At 42.2% G+C, this 19,014-nt stretch overlaps 3 protein-coding genes across 13 annotated transcripts in view; 2 read left to right on the top strand and 1 right to left on the bottom strand.

Annotated features, from left to right (window-relative positions):
• The window catches only part of ADAMTS13 (ADAM metallopeptidase with thrombospondin type 1 motif 13), a 66,393-nt gene that overhangs the window by 26,322 nt on the left and 21,057 nt on the right, over positions 1-19,014 (top strand). For 2 of the 5 annotated variants that reach the window (XM_051807827.1, XM_051807826.1), the window contains exons 1-2: positions 18,050-18,187; positions 18,454-18,547. In XM_051807827.1, coding sequence (XP_051663787.1) covers positions 18,144-18,187; positions 18,454-18,547 — 138 coding nt within the window. In that variant the 5' untranslated portion in view covers positions 18,050-18,143. Of the gene's footprint in view, positions 1-15,863; positions 16,098-18,049; positions 18,188-18,320; positions 18,548-19,014 lie in introns of those variants that run through there. The other 3 variants (XM_051807830.1, XM_051807831.1, XM_051807832.1) reach the window with 3 other exon arrangements.
• STKLD1 (serine/threonine kinase like domain containing 1) lies at positions 37-14,960 on the top strand. 7 transcript variants are annotated; one of them, XM_051807833.1, is made up of 19 exons: positions 37-149; positions 921-1,016; positions 1,491-1,535; positions 2,843-2,917; positions 3,517-3,621; positions 3,806-3,876; positions 4,525-4,640; positions 5,047-5,159; positions 5,259-5,419; positions 5,873-6,003; positions 6,518-6,601; positions 7,803-7,919; positions 8,472-8,606; positions 9,497-9,625; positions 10,411-10,548; positions 11,273-11,401; positions 12,077-12,214; positions 12,505-12,584; positions 13,391-13,676. In XM_051807833.1, the coding sequence occupies exons 1-19, from the start codon at positions 135-137 to the stop codon at positions 13,436-13,438; spliced, it is 1,926 nt and encodes a 641-aa protein (XP_051663793.1). In that variant the 5' UTR covers positions 37-134; the 3' UTR covers positions 13,439-13,676. The 7 variants fall into 7 exon arrangements, with proteins under 7 accessions (XP_051663793.1, XP_051663796.1, XP_051663794.1 ...); XM_051807835.1 differs by lacking the exon at positions 37-149 and adding an exon at positions 150-202; XM_051807836.1 differs by lacking the exon at positions 921-1,016.
• Positions 12,882-19,007, bottom strand: REXO4 (REX4 homolog, 3'-5' exonuclease). The gene is made up of 8 exons (XM_051807841.1): positions 18,674-19,007; positions 17,690-18,042; positions 17,239-17,394; positions 16,854-17,047; positions 16,364-16,452; positions 15,771-15,845; positions 14,969-15,043; positions 12,882-14,133 (listed from the first exon to the last, which is right to left on the bottom strand). Exons 1-8 carry the CDS (start codon positions 18,860-18,862, stop codon positions 14,032-14,034), a joined length of 1,233 nt encoding a protein of 410 aa, XP_051663801.1. The 5' UTR covers positions 18,863-19,007; the 3' UTR covers positions 12,882-14,031.

Below are 19,014 nucleotides of genomic sequence, written 5' to 3'. Positions count from 1 at the left end.
GGCCTCCGCGGGGGGACACGCCCCCGGACACGCCCCCCGGCCGCGCGCCCTTAAAGGGGCCGGTGAGGGGGTTCGGAGCCCCCACACGGGCGGTGGCGCCTGAGGGGGGAGGAGGTTGTGGCGTGTTCTCGGCTATGGAGAAATACGAGGTGCTGCCGCAAGGGTCCAGGCTCTACCTGGCGATGAACGGCGTGGTGGGGGTGTAGGTTCTGCTGGAGGGGGGGTATAGGGGATGTGTGGACCTGGGGACGGGGTGTGGAGAACCTGTGGGGTAGTACAGGACCAGTAGTGTAAGTAATGCTGGGGAGCTATGTAAGTGTTGCTGAGGGGTGTCTGTAGGGTGTATGTGGGGCATATGGCCCTGAGGAGGGTCAGTACCCCTGGGGTTGGTACACAAACATGGGTGTAAATGGCCCCAGGGGGGTGTAGGTGGGTACGTGGTGCTGGGAAGGGGTCTGTGGGCAGGGCAGGGGCTGTGGATGCAGTTACCCCTGTGAGCAGTATATGACCATGGCTGTGAGTGGTGCTGGGGGTGTAGGTGATGCTGGGGGGGTTGTATGTGGGGTCCATGGCCCTGGGGAGGGGTTTGGGGCCCAGGGATGGGGTGTGGGTATCCATGGATACAGGACACAACCATGGGTGTAAATGGCCCTGGGGGGAGTGTAGGTGATGCTGGGGGGTGTATATGGGGTACATGGCCCTGGGGAGGGGTGTGGGTACAGGTACCCCTGGAGGCAGCACACAGCTGGGGTGTAAAAGGCTCTGGGTGGGTTAAATGGTGCTGGAGGGGGTGTATGTGGGGTCCATGGCCCTGTTTAGGGGGGTGTCTATGGGAAAAGTGGTTGGAAGGGGCTCTTTGCCCTGGTTGTTCCACCACCTGGAGCTGAGCAGGTGCTCTGGGTCTCTCCTGTGCCCGGCAGGTGCTGGAGCAGCTCCAGCCTGGGGCACTGGGCACTATGCTGGAAGCTGAACGGAAAACAGGAAAGGGTGCCCAGAAGAAATATATGATAAAGCAGGTGAGAAGGTGGTTGTTAGGAAAACAAAGAGTCGTGTTTGTCATCTCCTGGGGCACTTCTGATAGGGGACACCTGTAGGGCAGCTCAGCAACTGGGTGAGAATAGGCTTACACCTCACTCTGCTGCTTTTTGGAAAATTGAAGAGTCAGATTATTTTGCTTGAATGTTGAGGCTCAAAGTGGGGAAAGGGCAGCAGCTTATTTAGGTCCATTCAGTGTGTTCTCAGCTCAGTCACTGCTGCCCAGACAGTGCAGAAGCTCTCATTAGCTGTCACACGCTCATTTAAAACTCTGTTTTACCCAGGTCCTAACACCAGGACTGCTCCAAACATTAGAGATTTGAGCTATCATTGAAAATTTATGTCACTTCATGCAGAATTTGCAGTCCAGACATCTTGACAAAATAAAACTGTTCTGGCTTGAAGTTCCCCTATCTCTTTGGTGCAATCTCATCCTTGTCTTTTGTTTGGTGCAGGTTGAATGCATTGATCAATACCAAGCAAGTGAGGCCTTGAAGGAGGTATCAGTGCAGCCTTTCTTTACTACTTCACTTACAAAGACCAAAGTCTTAATAGAACAAAGTCTTTTATCTACAAGGATTAGCTAAGTAAATAATAAGTAAATCAGAGAGGACTATTTGTGGGTGTTCTCTCTGCCCTCTGCTTGAGCTCAGGCCAGGAGTTTGTATTAATTGTGGTTATATTTGGACATGTAGATTCAAGTGGACAGTTCTTCTCAGAGGATAGTCCTTTCTCAGAGTTTGTATTTGTTTTGTGCTGAAGACAAAGAGCAAAACTCATTTTTTTGGCCTTTAAGCTGAAGGAGAATCTTGATCTGTTTGTAGTTCATTATTAATAATGCAACTTCTAGATAATGTATTTCATTATATATTAATTTCTCAGAGTTGGACTTTTTTTTTTAATGTGAATGGTTTGATTGGTTTTCTTTCTTTGTTGGATTTTGCTTTTTTGTGCAAACTTTTTCCAGTGCTTCACATAAGAAGCAACTCCAGAAATACTCTTAAAATACCAAAAATTGTTTCAAGAAAATATGTGAAATAGCACATGATGGATTAGTCTCAGAGTGTCCAGAATGCATGGCATCTGGAGTTGGAAAGGGGGGAGAATTCAGATGCTTCATCCTGCTCAAAGAGGTGACCAAAACCACACCAAAACTGGCATTACTAATAAAATTTGATTCAGTTTCTCTGCTGATATCTATTGAATAAATGCCAGCTAGGAATGTGGCTCTTTGTAATTTTTCTCTTCTGTCTGCACAGCCACACATAGGAGAGGAACTTGAATTCTTTTAACCTTCCACATAATCAGGAAATTTGCTGAAGTAATTAGGAATTGTTAGAGCCTTACACAGAAACCACCTTCAGGGAGATAAACATCTCTCATGTCATATTTTCTGAGGTTCAAGCTTGCATGGGGGTCACAGGAAATAAAGGCTATGCCGGAAAAATCATCCTGACTTATATTCTAAAATGTGTTTTCAGGTTTGGATGTCAGGAACAGGAGAAGGGGGTTGCTTACACATCATCTCCCTGCAGATCAGTTTATATCCTTGCATCTCACAGGGCATTGAGTCTTAGTGAAATATTTGCCTTAACTCAACTTGTGAATGCAAATATTTAACATAATAAATACACACAAATAAATGTATAAATAAATATACAGAAACTCTTCACTTTGGAACAGTTTGATCAGAAATGTGACATGAACAGGGACTGGTTTGGGTGTTATTTAAGGTCCTGTTGATGGGAAGGACTGTGGACCCATAAAAAGCTCTCCCGATTTTTTTTTTTTTTTTTATTTTATGCAGGCAAAGGATTTGCTGAAACTTCGTCATTCAAACATCTGTATTTACAAGGAATTGTTTCTGACTTGGAATAATGAGGTGAGAATGGAATGGGATTGGTTAAACTGGAACACGTGGTGTATGTTCTGGGCAGGTGAGCATTTTTACACATTTAAATTTGGGATAATTGGTGTGAGATACCTAATAGAAAAGGTTATTTGATTTGAAACAAGCCTGGTTTTTTAACTCCTGAACAAACACACTGAAAAGCTGTGAATATCTGTGGATTGGAGTATTGCCTGCTGACTCACAGATCCTGATGTGAATCAGTGTGCAATTCTGATTTTTATGCCTGTACAAAAACCCTTTTATAAGAGACCATAAGAACCTGACTTACTTATTTGCAGATTTTCTTCAGTGCTTAGGCAAAATCTGTGTTGATTTTCTGGCTGTATATATGATTTGAATTGTCCCATATGGCTGCAGATAAGATGCTCCATAATGGTGGTTTGTTTTAAAACAACAAATGCTGGTTTTTTTTAACGAAAGGAACGAAATATTGTCTCCTCTGTGAGAGATTATTCATCCCAGAACACTTTGGTGGTGGTGAACATCACACCCACCATTTTGCCAAGTGCTTGGGTTTGTCTTTCTTACTGCAAACAATTAGGCAATTTTGGTGTAATGTTTTATTACAGGTGTCATCTCTGTTCCTCTGCCTGGTGATGCAGCACTCAGGTCAAGGAGATCTTTCAGCTCTAATCAAGGAAAAAAGGCAGAAGTCAGAAAAGATAAGAGATGTGGTAAGAAGTGCAGAAGAGGCACTGACAGTCTTGCTGCTTTTAACAGTTTTCCCCCCCTGTGTTCCTTCTTTCTCAAAAGTCCTCCCCAAAATCTTCAGAGCACAGGTTTTGGAAAGCTCTTTTCAAAAGATATTTGAAAGTTACTGTGTTTGTGTTGCACTTTCATGTCTGTTGCCCTCACCAGGTGGTTCAGAGGTTCCTGGGACAGATGGTGGATGCTTTGTTTTATACACACCAACAAAATATTTTGCACAGGTGAGCAGAAATCTTGTTCTCTTTGTCTGACAGGTCGTTGTTCTTTGCAGTGACTGTTGGCTCAGCTCAGTGCTCAGAGGCAGGGAATTTTAATCTTCCAAATGGAGAAGCAGGGGGTTGAAATTCCAGACTTTATATACAGATTAGATTTCTGAGACTTCTGAAGTCATTTATTTCTTGAGTTTTGTCTGCAATTAGCCACTTAAATGAGGTATTACCTCTTGGTTTTTTGAATGGGCTCTAAATTGCCCATCTCTTGGTGGCAGTGATGGACAAACTATATCTTTTGTGTACTTAAAGTAAGAGACAACCCTTGCATTCCATACTCAGATCAATTTGTGTCACAATCAGAAATTTTAAAGCATTTAAAGAAGAAAATAATTGTCTTTTGGTTGATTATCACTTGTAGATTAAAAAAAAACCAAAACAACAAAACAGCAAAATCCAAAAAACCAGAACAACACACACAAAAAAGTCCAAACCAATTCTACCTCCCCCCCACCTCCCAGAAAAACCCCAACCAAAACAAAAACAACCAAAAAAACCCCTCAAACTAGCCCTTCTGATGTGTAAAGATGCTGAGGATCTGTAGTTATATATCCATTAGACTCTAATTTCACAGGCTGACAGAAAATATTTGCATTGCAGAAATATCAAGCCATCAAACATACTCGTGACTGTTGAAACCTCCTTCATGCTTAGTGACTTCAGTGCAGAAACACTTATGAAAGATGAGATGAAATGGAAAATAAGAGTGGAAGAAAGTACATATTTGTTTTGTCTTTTTTTTCCCTACCATGTTTTTAAAAGATTCAGTTGTGGTGGATATTTTTGATCCTCAGAGAAAAATTAGGAAAGGGGAAAAGTTATTTTCTCTTTCCCTTCTCTGCATTATGGTATTTGTCTTCTAAATAGGATATGCACAGGCAGTTGCCTGCAGCATTAATTGTGTTCACAAGTGAAAACTGCAGATGTGTCTGTGAATATGAGCTCTGCAACCAGTACAGTTGGAATCCCTTTTAGCTTTATACATACTCAGTAACCTCTTAGAAAATTGTCCATTAGTTACAGAGTGGTTTGTAGTCTTTTGTGGCATATCCCCAGTAAAAATTGCCTAATATCTGCAGAGTATCTCCACATTATGTTTAGATATAATTCTTATTTTAACAGGTAGCAAGTCTTGGATGGCTCCAGAAACATTTGGATTTTCTTTCACTGAGAAATCTGACATCTGGTCTCTGGGCTGTGTTCTGCTCGATATGATGACCTGCTTTGTTCTGAATGTAGGTAATAATGTTTCATTAGAGGTTTGAAAGGTCAGGGGCCCACCAGGGTGTCTGTAAATGTGTGTGAGAGCTCCTCTGATCCTGTGCTCTTTCCAGGCAGAAGAGATAACTTCCTTACTGCAGGATATCCGAGGGGATAGCAGCTGTCTGGAGGGAGCCCTGACACTGGTGCAAAATGCAGATAACAGCTATTTGCCCTTATTTCCAGTTGTATGTATGATGCTACAGATTGAGCCCAGCATGAGACCCTCAACAAAGTAAGTTCTGGCTGCCTTCCCTTTATTTTTTTTTTTTGTCCTAAACCCCTCCTGCCTCCACAAGTTGGGAATGTTAGCTCCTGTTGGAAAGGGGTTGAATCAAGATTGCTCCAACAAATTGAGTTATTAAAAGAGTCAAAGACCTGGTGTTCATTCAGAAGTGGACACTGCTATGCACAGGTGTCCCTTATTGAAGAGTTACATTATAAATTCATGTTATAAACAATTTTGTAAGCCATTAACTTGACATCTAAGCATGGCTTGCACAGTGTAAACTCTTCCATTTTGAAATAAATTGTTTAAATTCTGTCAAAAATAATCCAGTCTTCTCAAAACTAGTATTAGATTTTTTTTTTTTTACATCAAAATGAAACAAAGCTTGTAGATTTTGTTGTTGTTGTTGTAACTTTCCATTTCTAACTTTCTGGTACTGCTTTTGTCTCTCAATTCCAGGGATCTGGTTGATGTTCCATTTGTTAGGGAATGCCTGACTTTTGTTGGTGACACTTCAGTAGTACTGAAAAAGTCTTTGCCTCCCAAAATAACAGATCTGCTCCTTGAGGGAGGAATTGGAAGTGTTCTAGGTAATGAGGAGATCAATGTAATGGTAATTTTCATGGAAAATAGACCCATGTGCTTTCTCATCAGGATGTATTTTGCTTGGAAATGAGGTATTGGACATTCATTTTACTTGAAATAAAATGGGATGCTGTTTGGAGGAAGGATCACTCATTTTGTCTGCACTGTAACAAATTTATGCAACAGAGGATCTGCACCATTATTTTCCTTCCAAATAAGGAAGATGTTATTTTAATGTGAAATAGATATTGGAATAATGCATTTAAAGCTCCTATCCCTGCTCTGATTTAAATTTTCCAACAGGTCCCCAAAATACATAATTCCAAATACATTGTGAATCATAACACTTGGTAACATTGAAATGTTTGTGTTAGGGGCAAAGTTATTCTCTTTTCAACAATCACAAACTACATTATTTTCATCCACATGAATTCACATCTTGCACAAAATAGAGGCAGTTTGAGTGATTTTTGTAAGTGTTTGTATCTAATGGTTGTTAGAATTTCCTTGGTTTATTAGCATTCATGCAGGCTTCCTGGGATGTTGAAGAAGTCCAGGCTAAAGGCATTCAGCAGCTTGCCAGTTTTGTAAAGGATAAAAGTGGTAAGGCACTATTTTATTAATTTATTTACTCTGCTCCTTCCTTGTATTTTGAGATAATAGGAAAAAAAATTTCTCATGGCAATAAATGAGAATGAAATTGCTCTTCTCCTGTTTCTTATTTTTTGGAACAAACTGGAACAGGCCACTTGCTGATAGGATTGTGTTGGTACTTGTTCTGTACATGCTTTCGTTGAACAGCAGAGGGGTTTTACTGGATAAGAAAAATGGACACTGGAAAAAAACAATGATATTTTAATTGGCAACTGAAGTGAATTGAAAAACTGACATTTGAAGAAGGTAATTTGTACAAGCCCTGGGATGACTTGGAGGTAATTTCTGGGGCTGTAAGGTTGTCAGAGCAAAAGGAGGCTACACATGGCTCATTTCTTTGTGTCTAGTAAAGCTGTGAGAGTGAAGGCTCTACATTTTCTCCCATAAACTGCACATTTTTCAAATTAAACTTTCAAATCAAGATTAATAGTTTCAAAGCACCGTGTTAACTCAGTTATAAAATGCACTGACATTTGACAGTGACAGCATTCTAATGCTGGCATTGGCTTTTAATGGTAAAACACAGGGGTTTTACCCTAGCTGTAATTGATAAAGAAAAAGAATAATTTGGGGGTTTTTTCCTTAGAGTCACCTCTATGTTCCACTCTGTTACTGAAGAAATCTTTTTCTGAGTAATACAGTGGGCTTTGGCTGTAAAAAACAAAATGAATGGACCTTTGGGATTCTCATTCAGTCCTGTTTTCAGCAGTACAGGGCTGTGCCCACCTCTACCTTGTTTGACGCTTCTGCACCCCCTGACTGATGCTTTCAGCCTTGAAGGTGCTCAAAAGGGATCCCTAAAATCCATCCAGTTTTCCTCATAATTTTGTTACCTGCTTGTGGATATACTGACCAGCTGTATGGGCTATTCCCAAAGCTCCAAGTCTTCCTAGCACTAGGAGTCCTGGTGAAATACTTTGCTCTGCAGATTCTGAAAAGCTGGTTTGGGGCTCGTGCACAATGTTCTTTCTACCCCAGAACTCACTACATGACCAGTGAACAATTCTAGAGTGACTTGAGGAGGAATATGCTGGTTACACTTTGCTTTCCTCCAGAGATTAAAAAAGTCTCTCTGTATTATTCCACTATACAAGTGATTTGTTTTCTTTGATTCAAGAATGTTGTCTCAGGCAATTTCTTTTCCCCACAGCCTTCCCCCAGCTGTTAAAATGCACAGAAGTGATCACTTTTGCCATGAAGACTCATGTAACTTCTCTCAAGTTACAACTAGATGGCTGCACATTATTGCTTGAAATTCTTAGTCAAGGTACAGTTACAAGACTTTCTCCTTCTGCTGGGTCATACAACCTGTCTGTTGTAAAGGTTAATGTAGCAGATAAGGTTTGAAATGGGTTCAGTAGTGCTTTTAGGGGATGAATTTAAAGTACTAAAGTAAGGTAACCTGCTTTCTGGTTTCTCATGAATTTCCTTCAGGGCTGGCATGCAGGAATTCTGTGTCAATTTTAAATATAGGTTCAGATCTTGGGCAACCAAGTTTGTTTTCATGTTATGTAGAGTGTTACTAGAATGCATAAATAAAAGGCTGTGTTTTGGTATTTGAATTTTAAACCATAAAGGGCTTTTTTTGGTCTCTTGTGTGGTCCTGCTGTCACTTTCATGGCAATTTACCCCAAGAACACCTGATAATGGTACAAGCTTGAAAATGCTAAGAATTGTGTTTCAGAAAATGAAAGCTTAAAGTAATTTTTGCCTATGTCGTGTGAAGAAATGCTGCTAATGGAATGTTCTGCTATGCTCACAGTGGGGAGTTCAGGCTTCATTCAAATCTTTGTTCTCTTCCATTTTTTTCTGGTGGCAGCTCTGGAACAGGGTATGGTGATGGCCCTGGATGAGAGAGTGGCCAGCTGCCTGTTGGCCACAGTGAGAAAACACTCTGGAAATGAAGAGTTACTTTCGTTGCTCTGCACGTTTTTAATGATGGTTTCAGCCAGTGGTGGGTCACCTTGTTCCTTTTTGGGGGATATCTGTATGTTCCTACTTTTTTAAATGAAGCCAAGATGCAATGCAGAACTGAGAGTTCACTGAGAGATGTGGATGTCTGTGGGTATTAGTTCAATAGTGATAATATTGGTAAGATTGCCTAGATATTGGTAAGATAACACTCCTCAAAGACACACTGCTGAGGCTTCAGGGACTTTCAGGACCACTCTAACAGATACAATTCTCTATTTCATCTTGTTTTGGAAACAAATACAAAGTGGGCAAATAGTAGTGCTTGAGAAAACAAGAGCATAGAACCTGGATTCTATTTTTGACTGTGCCAGGATGTATTGAAACCATTTTACCTAATTCCTCTACTTTGTCCTGAATTTGTAATTGCTAAATATTTATAGTATTTTTAGTTGGTTCCAGTGTCAGTTCAACAGTCATCAGAAGACTGTTTTTATAAATGGTTACAGAAGCTCTTAGCAGCAAGAGGATAATATTAAAAAAATAAAAAATCACAGAGTCATGTCTAAGACCAAACTATTTTTATACAGTGTTTCCCAATTCTGAAACGGGGTCAGTTTGAATCATTAAAATGCAAACATATAAAAAATTGTAATTTATGCCCTCTCAGTTCCTTTCCTGCTCTGTGAATTTCAAGTCTGTGAGGAAAAAGGATGGCCAAACATCCATTTGAAAGGATCAGTTGTGCTTAAGTGAATCTTGTTAAAGAATTCGGTCTCTTCTGTTGCTTTCTTTCGTCCAGCTGATTGATGGTCTCATGTTACCGATTTGTTATCACTGTTTAAATACGGGTAGTGCTGCCTGTTTCGAGGTCAGTGAGTGGGACAGAACTACCAGATTGTATAGAATTTCTTTTTCTGTGTTTTTTTTCAGAAGTGACTGCAGAGAATCTGAGGAAAGTTGGGATAATTCCAGACCTTCTGTCAATTTTAAGGCGTTTTCTTCATAATGAGGAGATCTGCTTCTCTTGTTGTGGGGTTCTCTGGAGCTTGGCTGTGAGTGGTAAGTAGAACACAGCAAGTATTGTTCTTGCACTCATGTGACTGAAAGGCAGCAGGTATTGTGCCTAATTGAGTTCAGGCATTCCTGTTGCTGGGACTGGATTTGAATTCTTTCTTCCATTCTTTTTCCCTGCCAATGGCAGGGGGTTGGAATGAGAGGATCTCTAAGGTCTCTTCCAACCAAACCAGTCTGTGATTCTGGAGAGTTGTTTCCACAGCAGTACTAGAATAACTTCGTGATCCAGAGTTAAATTAGAGAAAAATAAAAAAGAATGCAGATTTCTTTTAGCAACCCTTTATATGATAGGGTGTCAAAGTCAAATATTTACTGTTCAGGCCAAGATATGGCCTGATTTGTTCCTGTGACATATATTTGTGTGGTGTTCTGATCATCAAGGAAGACTGAAACCACAGACTGTGCACAATTGCAGCACTTGGTGTGTTTTATTCCCTCTGTGCAACAAGTCACCCATCTGATTTATGTGACCAGCTGAAAATCCACCCTGCAGACCGTATTCTGTCAAAACAGGGGTTATTTTGGGAGGTTTCTTGCTGTGATCCCCATGCATAATTTAAATTAAACCCAGTTCCTGAAGAAGTTCAGCTTTCTCCTATAAACATGAGTATTTATTAGTCCTGTAACATTTGGTTTGGTTTTTTAGATCCTTCCTTCTGCTACTGTCCAGACTAAATGTTGCATTACTCCAATGCCAACCCCCTTTGTACATACAATGATATTATTACTTGATTAAATAACTCTGTCTGATGCATTTCCTTTTTGTTAAGGTAACTCAGAGGATAATGAAGACCAAGCAGTGCTGGAAAGTGCTGTCCCTGTCACCTCTGCAGTCCTTCAGAAACACCTCCAGGACGGAGCCATTGCAGAGTCCGCTTGCTCGGCTTTGTGGGCACTGTCACTCCAAGGTGTGTTTTCCCAGTCTCCTTGTTCCTTGGGCATGGAAAAGGCTTTTATGTCAGTGGTGATCCCTGAAATCCAGGCTGTGGTGATGCCTGACATCCAGGCTGCTTGGCTGGAGCAGGCTCTGCAGATGGCAGCAGAGTTAGGGACTTGCATCCTCTCTTAGTCACTCTCCCCTGTTTGCTCCCTAACTGTCTAATGAAGAGATTTTTGATGAACTGTAGCAATTAAATCACCAGATAGTGCTAATGGTGACTGCCCTGTGGGGCAGCCACACCAACCTTGTGCTGTGCAGAGTGTGCAGAGCACTCTGGCTTCTCCCTTAACACCAAGAATCCCAGCTGTGTTATTTCTTTGACCACAGCATTGGTGTTGTGCAGCATGAGCTGGGAGGTTTGTTTTTATGCCATTTGCTCTGTTAATCAGGAACAATATTTCAGATTAAAGAGGAAAACACATCTCTTTGATTGTCATGTGCACTAAGGAACCCATCCTTGCAGTACTGTTTTGTCTTATTTCTTGCTCATGAAAGAATGTTGCCACAGTTTACCTACTGCCTGCCCTTGTGCCAGTGTTCCACTGGGAAAAGCTGGGCAAAATACCTTAGCAATCTCATTTCTAGTCCCCACCAGCAGAATAGGTTGAGCACTCAGGACTCTCCATTCTTTTTGGCTTGGAGAATATTGAAGTTTTGGTCTTTTCTGTGTGTTTTGTTTGGTTTTTTTAAAGGCTGTTTAACTGACAGTGACTATGAACCCACAACAGCACTTTTGCTGGAGGCACTGAGGATGAACCCAGAAAGAGCAATGCTCATGAAGAATGGCTGCCTGGCACTAGCCAGCTTCCTAAGGGTGTCTGGTAACATTCAGCAATTCTGATTTTATTACTTGCAAATCAGCTCAGAAGTGGATTTTTCTGCATGGATCAAGACTCATAGTGGGATTGGGATTGACTTCTGCTCTCTGAATCTTTTCTTGCTGGACTGGAAGAGGAAATTGTGAAAGTGGGGTTGGGACTTTACTTTTCCCATGGACCACAGAGTTTGTGGATTCCTTGTGCCTGGAGGTGTTCCAGGCCAGGCTGGATGGGGCTTGGAGCAACCTGGAATAGTGGAAGGTGTCCCTGCCCATGGCAGGGCATTGGAACGAGAGGATCTTTAAGGTCCCTTCCAACCCAAACCATTCTGTGATTCCATGAACCCAGTATTAGATCAGCACAGTCTGATCTATTAGTAACTTGAGAGTGCTTTGGTAGTTATTTTATGATGGTGTTTCAACTGTGTAAAAGGGTAGATATCAATCAATGTGAAAACAAGAAACATCAAAATCACTTCTGCCATGCACGACAGCATCAGCTGCAAACATGGTCTACTTGTTGCCCAAATATGCTTCAGAATAGTTTTTAGGGAGACTGAGAATAATGGGCATGACTTTCTGAACATATGACACGTGTGCTAGCTGGTGAGGGGTTTGGGAAGCAGATCATGCAGTCTGCAGCTACCAATGAGCCCAGCAGTGTTTGTCTTCCTTCCAGAAATAGCAGCTTTGACATTTATAACGGACTCGAAAGGCAGTGGAATAGAACTGATCAAAGATGTTTATCACCTTCACTTTGACAATTCAGGAGTGGTGGGAGCTCTCTGTCTGCTGATGAAGGAGATGGCTCAGTATGGTGAGATGGCTGGTGCTGTTATTCGTTGAGTTTCCTTCACCCCCAAAACCAGTAAAACCATAAAAGCAGCTGCTCAGGGACATGTTAGTTGCTCTCAGGTTTATGTCTGAGAAAGGAGGATGAATTGGAACTGAAAATTCAACCCTCTTACTCTGATGTTAAAATGTTGTAATTTCATCTCATCCTGCCTTTTCCTTGTGTAGATCCATCCTCTCCCTGTGTTCCTTTAGCTCCTGCCCTGTTGGCAGTTGTGCTATAACCATAAATTATCCTGTTCATTGACACTGCAGATGAGGTTGTGCTGGATATGCTGTCCCAGAAAATGGACAAACTGCTGTCTGAGATAAAAATCCAGTTTCCATTTAGCACGGTATGGAAAAAGTCTCTGATAATAATGAGTAGATGCTTAGTATATTATTTCTGGGGGTGGATTTGATAATTTTCAAATAGTTGGAATTACATAGTGCATAAATTTAGAGAATTAGCTGTGGGGAGAAGAGTGAGTTTGTAAGAATAGTTTAACTGCTGAAAAAAAGTTGTTGAAAGGGGTTTTTTCTTTAGGCTGTAACTTTTTAAAAACTATGTTCTGGTCTCTTGCAACATCACATTAATTTACTGTATTCTTCATACTAAACCAGGCTAAAGTTTACAGGAAAAAAAGCTTAAGTACATTACATCCAATTTATTTTTGGTTTGGAAGTGGCATTCTTAAAAAAACCAAACAAACCGACAAAAGCTTTCTAGTATTTTGTATGAAGATTTAACTTACATTAAATTTCAACACTGAAAGAAGGAAAAACATGCAAAGTTATCTGAGCTGCTTAATGTGTTACACTAATATTTCCTTTGCAATGGCTTGCTGTCAATAAACCAATGAGAAGTTTGTTCATCAGGCCAGTAAAACTGGTTAGTCCTAACTTTGGTGGGTTTAGTTCTGCATTTACATAATTTGCTTCCAAGACAGTTACAAACTGTTCTCCAGCGTCTCCTGCAGGCACTGCAGGAAAAAGTAATCACAGAAGGGCAGAAAGCTCCCTGTCCTGTTGTCAGCCTCCCTCATTGTTATAACAGCAGCCACTTTAAAGACCTATGTTAGACACAGTGTTTTTATTAATAAATGAATACAAAAATAAGTGAAGCAACATTGTATTTGACAGTTCTCACATTTCTCTCCAGGAGATAATGACCCTCGTGGATGCCACACTTTTGAAACTGCAGAAGTAAAAGGAAAACTTTTTGTCTAAAAACAAGACTTGTACACACTTGGATATAAAAGCTTGGATCCTCCAGAAATATTTTAAAGGATTTTTCCTCACCAGAAGATGAATATTGGCCTATTACATATATTATATAATATAAAAACAGGTATATATTGTTGGTTCAGGTACCACAACTGTGTGACTAACAGCAATAATTTAGAATTCATCTTAACATATCTGAAATAAAGATTTTAGTCTTAGAAGTTCTGGCAAAGCAATGACAGTTTCTTCCTTCACCTACCATAATTTATTTTTTTTTAAACTTATTCAGTGTGCATTTCCTATACAGAAGTTTAACTGATGAAGTTCTTCACAAATGCAGGCATTTGTTACAAATGTTGTTTGAACACAAGGATTTGTAGTAGGCATAGAAACCACCCAGAAGGGATACCAGCAGGATTCTTGGATGGCAGCATTCCCACACTAGGGTAGGAAGTGTTGTCTTTGCATTGATTTTTAGGAAGTAGCTGCTGACAGTTCTGACTTATCTCTAAATTTGTCCTGGAATGTGACAGGAAACCAGCAAATGCTGCAGGTAAAAGCACAGGGTAGAACTCTTCAAGTTTTACAATTTTTGTTGTTGGTTTTGTTCTTAACAGCAGCTTCCCATTTCTTTTTCTCCAAGGTGTACAGTCTCATAGCTGCTTGTGCATCCTGGATCTGAAAGAGAACAGAACAAACAGGAGCCTAATGAAACACAGTTGCTTTAAGAACATTATTGTTAATAATCATGGAATCACACAGTGCTTTGGGTTGGAAGGGACCTTAAAGCTCCTCTTGTTCCACCCTCTGCCATGGGCAGGGACACTTTTTACTATTCCAGGTTGCTCCAAGCCTTGTCCAGCCTAGCCTTGAACACTTCCAGGGATGTGTGGTAATAAGCAGCTAAATCTTCCATCATTTTAATATATAATTTTAATTGATATTTATCTGGTTTTAGATTTAGGCTCTGTGACTACTCAGAATGTGTGGGCCACCACAAGGCTCTGTGCTTCTTTCTGACTGTCACTTGGAAAGTCATAATGAGAAAATTCTCTTGATACATTATCTTACAAATAGGCTCCCAATCTGCCCTGCTTTCCCAATTCATTCCTCTCTTATATCCTCCTGTCCAGTGAAAGAAAGGAACTAACTGCTGAGGGTCAGGTGGAGCCTCTCACACTATCTATCCATCCCCTCACAGTACAAGGGTGCAGAATGCTGCTTTTAAGGTAAGCTGTTGATACTTGATCATTACTTCTTTTCTCTGGAGATTTTAAAATGACAAGGATTAATATTTTTAATCAAAATACAGATGATTTGTGCAAAAGCTGTTTATGAAAATAAGGAAACGTAACAGTAAGCAAGCTTAGATGACAATCTCACTGCTGCTGGTGTTCAAGCAGAGCTTGCTGACTTTTGGCTGGAATGATGGCACAGCATTCTGGATTGAACCCAGATCCCAGAGCTAATGTGTTGATCTACCCAAAAATGTATGTTCTGATGAGATACCTACCGAGCTGTGCTCTGATGTCTGCACCTTAACATTGAGCAGGGTCTCACAGAGCAGCTTCAGGGATGGCCTTGAACTCTAGAAACAGAAAAGATCATAGTCATGCTGCCTCTTGAAATATACAGAGATGTGTAAATATATAAATATAAATATATGTATAAATATATATATATATATAAATACTAATTCAAGTGTATTCCTTAAAGAATAGCACATCTTAGCTTACTGCTGAAATACCAAGAATAATTAATGAAACATGAGATTTATACATGCACTGCTGAGAGGATTCTTTTTGTACTACCGTAATCCTAAGATTTATGTTTGGGGTGCTTAGCTGTGGAAAAAAACCCCCTGAATATCTAGTTACAGAACTTAAAATACCTCCCAATAATCTGAACCTCTACTCCTGCATTCTAAGCAGAAACTTGAAGCCATCTATATTTTTATATCCCTATGGAAATGATACCATTAAGAAGATTGCATAAGCTTTGCTCTAAGTAGAACTCTACCATCTTATTTTGCTGTCCAGAAAAGTGTTATAAAGCCCATGAAAGTGCTAAAAATGGGAAAGCCATGGAATTTTGTGCACAGGTGTTACTGATAACGTGAGCACTGAACTAAGTAAGTTATGGAGGTATTTCAGACACTCAGTAAGCGTTGGACTAGACTGGTATTTTCGAGTGCCAAAAATGAGGCATCCCTGTTCCAGGTAGGAAAGAAGGAACAGGGTCAGGTGGATGCACAGGAGTGAGCCAGCAGCTCCAGAGTCAGTTAACTGAGGTGCACTTTGCCATCAGTCTCTTACCTTGACTCTCTGTTTGAAAGGTTTATATCTCTGTGTGTCCCTTATCTTCTTCTGAGGGTGATCAAGAAACAGGACCTACAAGAAATTACATTTCCAGTCCAAAATGTGCTGTGGCGTGAAACTCCTACAGCTGAATGTACAGCTGCCTGCTGTTCCCATCTAAGAGATACTTCAAAACCACGAAAGGACAAGACCAAGATCGTGCAGTAACTGGCTGGATTCAGGATTCACAGTTCTACTTGGTGTGAGAAACAGAGATGAAGCTGGAGGTGCCTGCAGAGACCACCTGCAGTGCTGGCACAGCATGACATCAGGTACCTGTCTCAGGTAACTAGGACCAGACTGCTGGGCTTTGGGGACTAAGCAAAGCATGCCCAGGGCTTTTCCCTCATTCTGTTTCATTCCTGGCTCTTTAGCAGCAACAGAGTTTGGAAGCTGAAGAACTTTAGTGGGCAAGTGATTAGAGCTGTAATTGGTGCTTTATCACTGAGAGAACAGTGATAGAGCAGGAGTTTGCAGGAGTTCAGGTGTGTTCACCTGACCCAGGATGATGTGTCAGAAATTTAATCAATCTCAAATGTGCAGCCACGTACCTTCAGATCATTCTTTAAAGCATGTCCAACCAAAATCCTCCCCTTCAGGATGTCAGCAACCTCCTTCTGAACAGTTTTAAAGTCTTCACCTAAAAATGCCACACCAGGAAACGCTTTCCATGAGCAAACTACAATTAAAACACTGCATCTTTTCTGTGAAAGCAGTTGTGTCCCTGGGGCTGTAGTTATGCAAATTGTACAGTACACTAAATCCTCTGCTCATTAGACAATTCCATAAAGAGACCATGAAAAGGAGATAATTTTTCTATTATTCCCATACCATAATCCACCAGTTAATTTATTCAAGGGCAATAGTGATAACTCTGTAAGAAGTACTTCTCCCCACCATTTTTCTTAGCATTAACATAAATCTTAGCATTTTGTTTTCCCAAATAGGTCTAAAACTGTTCCAAGCTCAGCCAGTCAGGCTTCAGTGACAGCCTGTTAATTTTCCCTCTAAAAGAACATGCTGGGGGAACACCCCTCCTACCTGCATTGATATTCTGAGGGCGTATGCCACTGACAGCTGTCCTGTAGTCAGTCACCTTTTCTGTGGGCTTGACATACTTGTCATAAATGCACTTCCCAAACTGGTTCACGATGGACACCCGAGCCACAATGCTGTCCTCCCCCTTGGGGCCCACCCCCACCATCTCACAGTCCATGGCTACAGCTCTTGTCAGCCTGAAAGACAAAGGACAGCTTGGTGACACCTCTGTGTGCAGCTCACAAGGTTTACAGGTTGCTTCCAACAGGGAAAAAGTCAGTCAGCAGAGGCAGGGAGATGTCAGCCCACACTGTCCACTTGAAGATCAGTTTTTAGCAGCTCCTCTCGATGCCTCTGCTGCCATCCTTCCCCCTGGACTGTCACTCACCCATCAGAAGCGTTTTCCTTGACCAGCACCTGCTCCACAGACTCTTTGGATGGGCCTGTTTCAAGTCCCATGTTTCTTCTGGCAATTTCTGCTGCTTCAGGTCCTATTGCTGCCTCGATATCTTTGGGGTCAACGTCATCAAACCAGATGTCAGCCCTGGTAAGAACAGATTTAATTACATTTATGGCCTTAAAGCAGTCTGGTGTCTGTTTGGTGTACAATAAGCCAGTTTATTTCTTAAATTGAGAAATAAACCCTGAAAATTAAGGTCTAGTGCTGTCACTTCTGCAGGTTTTTTGCTATATCTGAGGAGTAGGGGCAACATGGGCCTTATTTCTTCCAAAATGTGTTGTGGAAGAGTGCAGCTGTTTTGAATGTACCTTTCTGTGCTCCTTACTTAAGCATCCCAAAATGAATATTCCCATCCAGGTGTGATGCCTGAAGTACTCACTCCTTGGGCTGCTGCTCCATGTGTTCCTCAGCTTTCCTCCTCTTATGTTTTAAATCATCCTTCTCCTTCATGACATTGCCATTTTTCCTTTTCTCTTTGCAGCCTTTTCCGTTGCTTTTGGTGCCATTTAAATTCTTGTTCACTTCAACCCCCTTGGATTTTGGCTTAGACAAGGGAGGACTCTCTTTAGCAGAACCACTGTCCATCTTCTTTGTGGGTTTGGCCTTTCCCACATTCCCATTGAGAGCTGGGACTTCTGGGCTTTTGGCTGCTTGGACTGGCTGCTTCTTTTTGGTGTCAGTTTGACATGTAGAGAGGGACTTGTTGGAGCCATTTGCCTTTTGTTTCAGTAGCTAAAATGATAAAAAGGAAAAAAGGATAAAGGGAAAGAACCTGGAAAACAGAAGCTTTGGGGTGATCTAATTCCAGTATCTGAAAAGAGCTTTCAAGGAAGATGGCGAGAGACTATTTACAAGGGCCTGGAGTGACAGGAAAAGGGTAAATGGCTTCAAACTGGCAGGGTTGGATGGGATAATGGGAAGAAATTCTTCCCTGTGAGGGTGGTGAGGCCCTGGCACAGGTTGCCCAGAGAAGCTGTGGCTGCCCCATCCCTGGAAGTGTCCAAGGCCAGATTGGACGGGGCTTGGAACAGCCTGGTCTAGTGGAAGGTGTCCCTGCCCATGGCAGGGGGTGGGTTGAGATGGGCTTTAATGTCCCTTCCAATGCAAACCATTCCATGATTCTGTGATTATCTCCCTCTCCAGAGGACTCCTGGACTTTCCAGATGGCTTTAGGGGAATTACCTACAACGGGGCGTCCCAAATATCGGCACACACCCCTTTATTTACTGACACAAAGGTGATGATTATTGTTAATTACAGCGCGGAGCTGCACTTGGGGGCTGCCCGCATGACCCCGCATGGCCCCTCCCAGCCCCCGGGGACGACTCCGGCTCTCCCCCGCCGCCTTCCCCGCTCCCCTCACCTCCTGCAGCGCCTTCCAGTTGGACGAGAACTCCTGGGGGTCGCGTGGGGGACGCGCCACCGCCAGCCCCGGGCCTTTCGGGGCGCCTTCCCCGCGGCCCTTCCTCTTCCTCCTCCTCTTCTTGCCCTTCCCGCGGGCCGCGGCGCTCGGCCCCGGCGCCTGGGGCTCCGCGGGGCTCTGCTTCGCCATGCGGGGGGCAGAGGGGCGGGATCAGGACCGGGACCGGGATCGGGATCGTGGGGCAGCGGGTCCCAACCGGGCCGCGCCTCCCGCAGGGGGACCGGCACAGCGCCGCACCGCCCCGGCGGGGAACGCCGCCCCGCGCTTGGGTTCCGGGGGCG

This window comes from Manacus candei, unplaced genomic scaffold, assembly GCF_025592945.1.
Source record: "Manacus candei isolate 608988 ecotype Guabito, Panama unplaced genomic scaffold, ASM2559294v1 h1tg000071l, whole genome shotgun sequence".
NCBI lineage: Eukaryota > Metazoa > Chordata > Aves > Passeriformes > Pipridae > Manacus > Manacus candei.
Note: the sequence above shows the minus strand (reverse complement) of the source record. Positions and strands in the feature narration are given on the sequence as shown.